Source organism: Moschus berezovskii, chromosome 2, assembly GCF_049115385.1.
Source record: "Moschus berezovskii isolate FMDL1 chromosome 2, NW_MosBer_1.0, whole genome shotgun sequence".
Taxonomy (NCBI): domain Eukaryota; kingdom Metazoa; phylum Chordata; class Mammalia; order Artiodactyla; family Moschidae; genus Moschus; species Moschus berezovskii.
In genome coordinates this window covers 7,944,819-7,954,690 of record NC_142461.1, presented here as the reverse complement: position 1 = coordinate 7,954,690, position 9,872 = coordinate 7,944,819, and the positions used below count along the sequence as shown (strand labels likewise).

The window sequence follows — 9,872 nt, the reverse complement described above, 5'->3', positions numbered from 1 at the left end:
TTACTATCTGAGCAACCAGGGAATCCCCTCACAATGAACCAAAAATGATACTGCATAAACATCCTGCTTTGTTCAATTCAAAGGTCTCATTTCTGACCTCTGTGCATATTAATTAATCTTTTTCTCCTGTTAATCTGTCTTCTGTTGATTTAATCATTAGACCAGACAAATGAACTCAACATCACCAAATGGACAAATGCCAAGGATATTGAAACCGTTCACCTCAGATTAGGACTTGAACTCACGTGCAGGGGTTCAAATACAGTCAAAATCCATGATCTTCCAACTGAGATCACACACCTGGTTTTAGGACTTAAAAAAGCTCAGGTTCTCGATGTCTCATGGCAGAAAGAACTCAATGAGAGCCAAAGTAATAGGTAAAAAGTGGATTTACTTATAGAGGAACACATTCCACACAGAGGGTGTGAGCCATCTCAGAAGGCAAGAGTGGCCTCGAAATATGGTGTGGTTAGCTTTTATGGGTTGGGTAATTTCATAGGCTAATGTGTGGAAAGAGTGTTCCAGATCTTTTGGGGAAGGGATGGAGATTTCCAGGAACTGGGCCATCGACCACTTTTTGACCTTTAAGGTCTGCCTGGGAATTGTCATGACTCCTGTAAGTGTGTCATTTAGATGTGTTACAATGGAATGCATACTGAGGGTCCAGGTTTAGTGGAAGTTGACAAATCCACCATCTTGAACCTATTTAGTTCTAATAAGTTTACATTGTGTCCTTGGACTATACCATTCTTCTAAAGGTTGTGCCCTGCTCCCTTCCCTCCTGTTTCACTTGCACCTGTCTCCTCATCCAAAAAATAGAAATAATGCTCACCCTATGCATGGGAGCTATAATGGCTAAAGGAGCTAGTGGGTAGAAGGGACTCATCCTATGCCTGGCACACAGAGGAGCTTAATTAACGGTAAACGTCATTACTGGTGATTTGGGTTCCATTCTAATGTCTCCTCCACTCCTAGCAGTCTCCAAACTTTGGCATCTCAGCCTACTGTGAAACGGAATTTCTTTTGTAATATTTAATGAAATTAACAAGTTTTCTGGCTCACAGAGCAGTCCACCTTTCCCACCATCCTTTAGAACTGAGAGTGCAATGTTTGAAACAGCTCTGGCCTTCCTTGGGGATCCTGTTGACATTGTCAAGGAAAGGAAGTTTCCAGAAAGGTATTTGTTAGCTTTGAATTGAAATCAACTCAACAAATATTTGATTTAAACATTTTTTTATTTTTAGACATTTAAGCATTTCTTTCATTGATTCAGTGGCCAAATAAGGCACCATCTGTTCAGTGCGGAAAGACACCTGTCAGAAACAAAATACAACTGTGTTGCAAGATGCCTGCCTCAAGAGGCCAGCTGCAGACTCCCTGCGAGCAGGGACCACGCTTACTGTGTGTAGTGGCACCTCCACTGGCGCACAGGAGCCCTAAGGACGTTTATTGAGTTCATCATCATCAGTGAAAACCAAAGCACAACAATCCTTTTTTCTTTGCCTCCCCCTCACCTCTCTACCTTCCTTTTCCATTTCCAAACTTTCATTTATACTAGAGGAATATGCTTTCTTTCTTGGAAGATTCCACTGTGGGCAGAAGAGTTTGGTTTTAGAGTTGTTTTTGTTGTTCAGCTGCTAAGTCGTGTCTGACCCTTTGCGACTCCATAGACTGCAGCACACAGTCCTTCACTATCTCCCAGAGTTTGCTCAAATTCATGTCCACTGAGTCAGTGATGCCATCCAGCCATCTCATCGTCTGAGGTCCCCTTCTCCTCTTACCTTCAATCTTCCCCAGCATCAGGGTCTTTTCAAATGAGTCAGCTCTGCACTTCAGGTGGCCAAAGTATTGGAGTTTCAGCTTCAACATCAGTCTTTCCTTCCAATGAACACCCAGGACTGATCTCTAGGATGGACTGGTTGGATCTCCTTGCAGTCCAAGGGACTCTCAAGAGTCTTCTCCAACACCACAGTTCGAAAGAATCAGTTCTTTGGTGCTTAGCCTTCTTTATGGTCCAACTTTTTTTTTTTTTTAAGCAAAATACTTTTGGGAAACATCTATGTGGGCTTGAGTCCTTAAATGGCTTTGCCCTGGTTTGACGCATCTCATGCCTTGCTCCTTGAGACTAAGTGGTAGGGGAAATTTAGCAAGATTCCTTAGAACTTGGATGGACTTGGAAAGGGCCCCCTTGGCTACAGAAGCCCAAAGAAGCTACCAAAGTGAATTTACCCCACTTTTGTTGTGGAAGCTAGACCCTGACCTCCACTCAGACACATGAATAAGCCTGTCCTCCTCTTGTTGAACTCACAGAAGAATCCACATTCTTTGAGCCAGAATGTTAGGGAAAAGTGTGATACAACACAAAGATGGACCTTGGAGTCAAAGAGAGCTGGAACTGAGTCTTGTCTTTGCAACTTACTAGCTGTGAGACTTTTGGCAAGTATTTTTTCTCTTTGAGTTTGAAATTTTCAATGGCAAATGGGAAAAATAGTATTTCCCAGGGTAACTGGGAAAGATAAATCCCAGGAGAAAACTTACATGAAAGCACCTTGCAAAGTGTCTGGTGGATATTTAGACACAGGATGGAGAAGAGATGTCTGGGAAGAAAGAATTTGCCTGTGTTTTTCCAGACATATTCTTGTGTGCGTGTGTGTGTGTGTGCATGCATGTGTGTTTGACCACATGGCCCTCAGGGATCGGAGTTCTCTGACCAGGGATCAAACCCATGCCGCCAGCATTGGGAGTGTGAAGTATTAACCACTGGACTGCCAGGAAAGTCCCTCTCCAGACAGACTGAAGTGAGCATTTTGACAGTGGGATGACAGGAGCTGTATAACCCTGGGTCAGTCTTCCTACCTCCAAGATCCTCAGTTTCCCCTCAAAAGGGGACTGACTACAAGAAGGAGAGACTCCTAGAATTTAAGATTAAATGTCAAGTGTGTCACTTTCTGTAACAGAATACAGTTTTATTACCTTGTTTCCAAGATGTTGTCAATTATAAAATGTACAATTGGTTAAAAAACAGCTTTTTGAGAGGAAAAAAAAATACAACTTCATTAATGGACCCGTCAGTTTTATAACATATTCTGACTTCAGAGTCACTGAAATGGGAACAAGCGTAAGTCTTGCAATGGAAGAAATTCATGATAATAATGGTGGCTCCCATTTGGAAAGCACCTGTTGGTTGCCAGGCACCACCTGAGCTACTTTACTAGGTCCTTGACTTGTTATAGTCACCCAGTGGGCAGATATCATTCCATTTCATGTTAGGAAACAGAATAGGAGGAGTCAAGTCACTCTCCCAAGGTCTCACGACTAGGAAGTGGGGCTTAGAAAATAGGTCACTTTAATTCCAAATTCTTTCCTTTTTCAACTGTTCTCCAGGCTAAGGAGTCAAAGAGATGAGTTCTGTCCAGGGGAATGGTTTGTGAATATGGTACTTTGAATATATCCAGAATCTTTGTAAAGTGACCAGGAAGGGTAGAGGTAACATAAATAGAGTTGTAATCTAATCAGTCTCCAAATACCTGACCTTGGAGGTAAGGTGGTAACTGGAGAGTGAGGACTGCTCAGAATCCAAATAGAGGGAAGCCAAGAAATGAGCCCGAGTCAAGGTTAACCCAGCCACACCACTCCCTGGAGTGGGAGGGGCCCTGGCCAGTCTCCAGGCTCATTCTTGGCCATGGACACTGCAATACGTTTTCATACTAGAGGCCATTCTTCCCATGTTTTCCTAAGGTCATCCTGTGTCCTTGACTTTGACTCTTTACTAAAGATGTAGACGCCTTTGGAGAATTCAGTTTTTTCTATAACCTTTCTTAAAGATGGAGAAATATGCAGATCAGTTGTCAGAAGCTAGCTAGAGTTCATTTAGTCCTAGAACAAGTTATATATGAACAAGCTGAGTTTTGGTTAGTTAGTCCCAGTTAGTTCCCCTGTGCCTAATTATGGGATCAAGTATTTTGGGCTGCAAAGCTATGGATAGGGCCCTTCCTCTGATATGACCCCAGGCAGACCCTCTCAGGAGAATGCCCTGACTCCTGACTCCTAACCAGAAGACGCTTGGTCTATCTGCTTGCCTACCTACCTGTCTGTCTGTCTAGCTGTTGCGTTTAGGGGAGACAGCTAAACCCCCATCAGTGGATTCCCAACGTTAGCAGAGCTTTTAGGAAGGGTGGCGGCAGGGATACGGATGAAGCTGGGCTGGGGCCTGGCAGGATGGGGTTGGGGGTCGCCAGAAGCATAAGGGATTGAGTAAGAGATGGCCCCGTCAACCTGACCAGAAGGGACTCATCGTGAAGCTGCCAGAGGAGAAATGTGCTTCTTGGTCTTGACTGAAGGCTCTTTGGACAGTGGCCGAGAGAGCACCAGTGTGGGAGTCACCGAGTCTCCACGTGAACATCAACAGGGCTGAAGGTCACCGTCGCAGGCTGTTGGCTGCTGCTGCTGTTTGCAGCCAGGGCAGACGGGGAAGCTGGCTTGGGGCCCTTGGGTTCCAGCTCCCGTCTCGTCCTCATTTTCCTGTAATGAGATACCCACACAGGGCTGGGTCTTCCTCATTGTGTGCCCTGCGGAACAGGCTCTGTAACCACAGCTCCAGCGAGGAGATTAATGCAGATACTGATATTGAATATAGTTTCCTGTGCTATACAGCAGGACCTTGCTGTTTGTCTGTGTTATATATAGTATCTGCTAGCCCCAAACTCCTAACTTAGTCCTATCCCCTGACCCCCACCTTTTCCCTTTGGTAACCATAGGCTTGTTTTTATGTCTGTGAGTTTGTTTCAGTTTTATCTTGTTTGCTTATCTCATTTTTGGCCACACTGCCAAAAATAATCCCTGACTGGGGATCAGACATGCACACCCTGCACTGGAAGTGTGGTGTCTTAGCCGCACTTAGGGAAAGCCTCTGTTTCTGTTTTATAAATAATTCTATAAATATTTTTATAAATAATTTATAATTTATAAATAATTTTATAAATTTGTATCAGATTTTAGATCCCACATGCAAATGATGTGTGTATTAGTCATTCAGTTGTGTCCGACTCTTTGCGACCCCATGGACTGTAGCCCGCCAGGCTCCTCTGTCCATGGGGTTCCCCAGGAAAGAATACTGGATTGGATTGCCATCCTCTTCTCCAGAGGATCTTCCTGACCCAGGGATCGAACTCTGGTCTGCTGCATTGCAAGCAGATTCTTTACCGTTTGAGCTACAAGGAAGTCCTTATATAAATGATGTCATGTGATATTTGTCTTTTTCTGACTTACTTCACTTAGTGTGATAACCTCTAGGTGCATTCATGTCCTGCAAATGGCATTATCTCGCTCTTTTTCATGGATGAGTAGTATTCCATTCTGTATGCATGCCATGTCTTCTTTATCCATTCATCTGTTGATGGACTTTTAGGCTGTTTGCATGTCTCGCTATTGTTAAGTATTGCTGCTATGAATACTGGGGTACGTGTATCTTCCTGAAGTATGGATTTTCTCTGGATATATGCCCAGGAGTGGAACTGCTAGTTCATATGAACATCAGCCCTGAATACTCATGGGAAGGACTGATGCTGAAGCTGAAACTCCAATAGTTTGGCCACTTGATGTGAAGAACTGACTCATTGGGAAAAACCCTGATGCTGGGAAAGACTGAAGGTGGGAAGAGAAAGGGATGACAGAGGATGAGATGGTTGGATGGCATCACCGACTCGATGGACATGAGTTTGAGCAAGCTCCAGGAGTTGGTGGTGGACAGGGAAGCCTGGCGTGCTGTGATTCATGGAGTCGCAAAGAGTCGGACACAACTGAGCGACTGAACTGAACTGAACTGAACTGAAACTTGGACATGTCACTTAATCTTCCACTGCCTGTTTCAAACATATAAAACTGGGGATACAGAATACCCACTTCCTGACACTGTTATGAAGACTAACTGAGTTAATACATGTAAGGAGCTTAGAATTGTCCCAGCATATAGTAAGCTTCCCTGGTGGCTCAGCTGGTAAACAATCCACCTGCAATACAGGAGACTTGGGTTCGATCCCTGGGCTGGGAAGATCCCCTGGAGAAGGAAAAGGCTACGCACTCCAGTATTCTGACCTGGAGAATTCTATGAACTGTATAGTCCATGGGGTCGCAAAGAGTCGGAAATGACTGAGCAACTTTCACTTTCACTTATCGTAAGAGATCAATATATGTTAGCTACCTTTACAAATAACACTGTCATTATAAAAACAATGCAGAAATCAAGAAGCACACCCCCTGACCGTGCAAAAGCCAACCTACCAACTAACCTGCTTAGCAATTCCATTATGCAGACATACCGGTTGTTAATGCCTTGCTGTGTATTATTTGAACTTTTCCTGGGTGTGTGTGTGCAACCCATGTATATGATCATGATATACATACTGCCTTGAAAATTTTGACAATATGTTGTAAACAGTTTTTCTCATCAATAAATACACTTCTACAAAATCTTTTTTTTTTAAATGGCTTCTAGGTCTTCTATGATGTAACTGAATGCAGTCTTTTTATTTTGATTTCTTCCCTGAAAAGAACAACCTTCTAGCAAAGTTGTGACTAGAGGTGATAACACAACATTTATTCTTTTTGCAATCAATTTGTGTGATTTTATTTCCTCTTATTTGATCCTAGAAAGTCACAGGTATGCACATTTCAGTGTTGGTCACACCAAGTACTTACATGGGCCACTCAGTATAACCTCACAGAGGGCTCGCCAACAGAAGAGGATTGAAATATCACTTTGCTGCTGCTGCTGCTGCTAAGTCATTTCAGTCGTGTCCGCCTCTGTGCGACCCCATAGACGGAAGCCCACCAGGCTCCCCCTTCCCTGGGATTCTCCAGGCAAGAACACTGGAGTGGGTTGCCATTTCCTTCTCCAATGTGTGAAAGTGAAAAGTGAAAGTGAAGTCGCTCAGTCATGTCCGACCCTTAGCGACCCCACGGACTGCAGCCTACCAGGCTCCTCCATCCATGGGATTTTCTAGGCAAGAGTACTGGAGTGGCTTGCCATTGCCTTCTCCGAGAAACATCACTTTACTATCTGTAAATTACATCTGAGTTTATCAGAGAGCTCAAGATCGTTATCATGGGACTTCCCTGGCAGTCCAGTGGTTACGACTCTATGCTCCCAATGAAGGAGGCACAGGTTTGATCCCTGGTTGGGCTAAGATCATGTATGTCATACAGGGTGGCCAAAAAAAGAAGTCATTATCATTATTGTATATCGAAAATACAAAATCTCCAAATACAAAAATCTATGGTCACTGTGAAGTTCTTCCAGTAGTGAAAGTGAAGTTGCTCAGTTGTGTCTGACTTTGCAACCCCACGGACTGTGGCCTACCAGGCTCCTCCATCCATGGAGTTTTTCAGGCAAGAGTACTGGACTGGGTTGCCATTTCTTTCTCCAGGGGATCTTCCCGACCCAGGGATCGAACCCAGGTCTCCCACATTGCAGACAGATGCTTTACCATCTGAGCCACTAGGTAAGTTTATCCTTCCAGTAGAATAAACATCAAAAAAGGACCCACAAAAGGTATGAGCATTTGAAGGTGGACTCACAGATACTGCTGTGCACATAACAGGCACATAACATAACAAACATTAGCTTCCATTCATTCTAGCATCACTGAAAGGACCAGATAGACCTAAAGCCCAGGGCATCCCATACCTGTTGTACATCTTCAGCAAGATCAGAACCACAGTGAAGATGATGATGACAACCACCACAACGGCAGCAATGATGGCTCCAGAACCTACGAGGAAGAGAGGGGTGGAGATGGCCAGTGTGCAGCCTAAGTGTTAGCTGCTGACTCGTGTGCAGCTCTTGGCGACCCCACGGACTGTAGCACACCAGGGAATTTCCAGGCAGGAATACTGGAGTGGGTAGCCATTCCCTTCTCCAGAGGATCTTCCCGACCCACGGATCGAGCCTGGGTCTCCAGCATGGCAGGCAGATTCTTTACAGTGTGAACCACAGGGAAGCCCAGGCTAGTGTGCAAACGGAGTCCAAAGAAGGATTCGGAAGGTGGGAGCAGGACCCATATGGTGGCACCCTGCATCCTCACTGGGTCAAGGAGAGGCGAGAATGCCACACTCACTGCTGGAACACTCACTGCAGACCCCAGGAGAGAATCACTCTAGAGTAGCAGAGCGCCTCTCCTTACTGTGTGTGAGGGCCCTTAGCACATTACCTGCCAAAATTCTGCTGTAGGTCCAGTCCTGCTCCTATCATCCCCAACATAACTTCAAACTTCTTGCATGAAACAAAACATCCTTGCTTCTTTTTGATAATACTAAAGTAATATGCAATTTTTGTAGATTTATACATATTTTTGATTGTACCATATGGCATGTAGGATCTTAGTTCCCTGGCCAGGGATTGAATCCATGTTTTTGCATTCAAAGTGTGAAGTCTTAACCACTGGACTGCCAGAGGAGCCCCTGTAGATAATTTTGGTAATATAAATACAAGCCAAAAAGGAGGGGAGGATAAGACCTCATTGCCCCAAGAACCACTGAGAGTCTACATATGTATACATTCACCAATGTGATCATATTTTTGCATATATACACATTAAATATCTATAACCTTTTGAATAATTTAATAATCCTATGTCTAAAAATCTATCTTAAGAAAATATTCATAAATATGGAAAAATACACATTTGATAAAAATCGAACCATGTTCTATAAACTTTTATAACAAAATATCCTGATCATATTGCTATATAGGTATATATTTTTCTTCATGACTTTTGAAGGCTGTGTAGTACTTCATTGTTTGGCTGGCCATAATTTATTTGCCAATTCTTTATTGGAGATATTTATGTTGCATTCAATTTTACACTATTAAAAACAAGGCCATAATGAATGTTCTTGGAGCTTAATATCTCAGATTCTACTTTCAATATCAGTGCTCATTCCTAATGTCAATTTCTAAGTTTAGGTTCAAGATCAATATCCTTGCCAGAATTGATATTGAAAGTATCAAGAATCATAAAAAAGGTTCACACTTTAAACCAATCTATTTGATTCTGGATAATTGATCATAGGTAGTAATCCCTAATAAAGAAAAAGCTGTGTAAATGAAAATGCTTATTACATTCTGAATATTCTAAACATGGAAAAGGTTAAAAAGATATGGTATACTTATCCCTTGAAGTATTAGACAATAATTAAAATAATGATTATGAGGATTCTGGTACATGGAACACTTATGATGATGTAAAAGTGGAAAATAAAATATGATACTATACACATACCCACATATACATATATACACATTATATTGCAACCATTAAAATATGTACATACAAACATAACGTTAAGCAAAAGAAGTCAGATACAAAACATACAGATACATGATTCCACGTATACAAAGTTCAAAACCAGGGTAGAATTAATCTATGGTGGTAGAAATTAGAAAAAAGTGGGTTCCCTTGAGTGGGCGGGGGCTAATGATTGCAAGCAGCACTGGAACTTTGGGGACACTGATTGTGGTCTGCTCCTTCTTCTGGGTGCTGTTTACACAGCTGTGTGCACTCTGTGAAAATTCATCCAGCTCTGCACTTATCATTTGTGCAATTTTTTGCATGTATGTAATTGTGAGAGTTGGACTGTGAAGAAAGCTGATTGCCGAAGAATTGATGCTTTTGAACTGTGGTGTTGGAGAAGACTCTTGAGAGTCCCTTGGACTGTAAGGAGATCCAACCAGTCCATCCTAAAGGAGATCAATCCAGGGTGTTCATTGGAAGGACTGATGCTAAAGCTGAAACTCCAATACTTTGGCCATCTCATGCGACAAGTTGACTCACTGGAAAAGACTCTGATGCTGGGAGGGATTAGGGGCAGGAGGA

At 43.0% G+C, this 9,872-nt stretch overlaps 1 protein-coding gene across 2 annotated transcripts in view; it reads right to left on the bottom strand.

Annotated features, from left to right (window-relative positions):
- Positions 1-905: 905 nt before the first annotated feature.
- The window catches only part of NCMAP (non-compact myelin associated protein), a 54,186-nt gene continuing 45,219 nt past the window's right edge, over positions 906-9,872 (bottom strand). For both annotated transcript variants that reach the window (XM_055398012.2, XM_055398014.2), the window contains 2 exons: positions 7,685-7,769; positions 906-4,521 (listed from right to left, as the gene is read on the bottom strand). In XM_055398012.2, the coding sequence (XP_055253987.2) occupies positions 4,380-4,521; positions 7,685-7,769 (227 nt within the window). In that variant the 3' untranslated portion in view covers positions 906-4,379. The remainder of the gene's footprint in view (positions 4,522-7,684; positions 7,770-9,872) is intronic.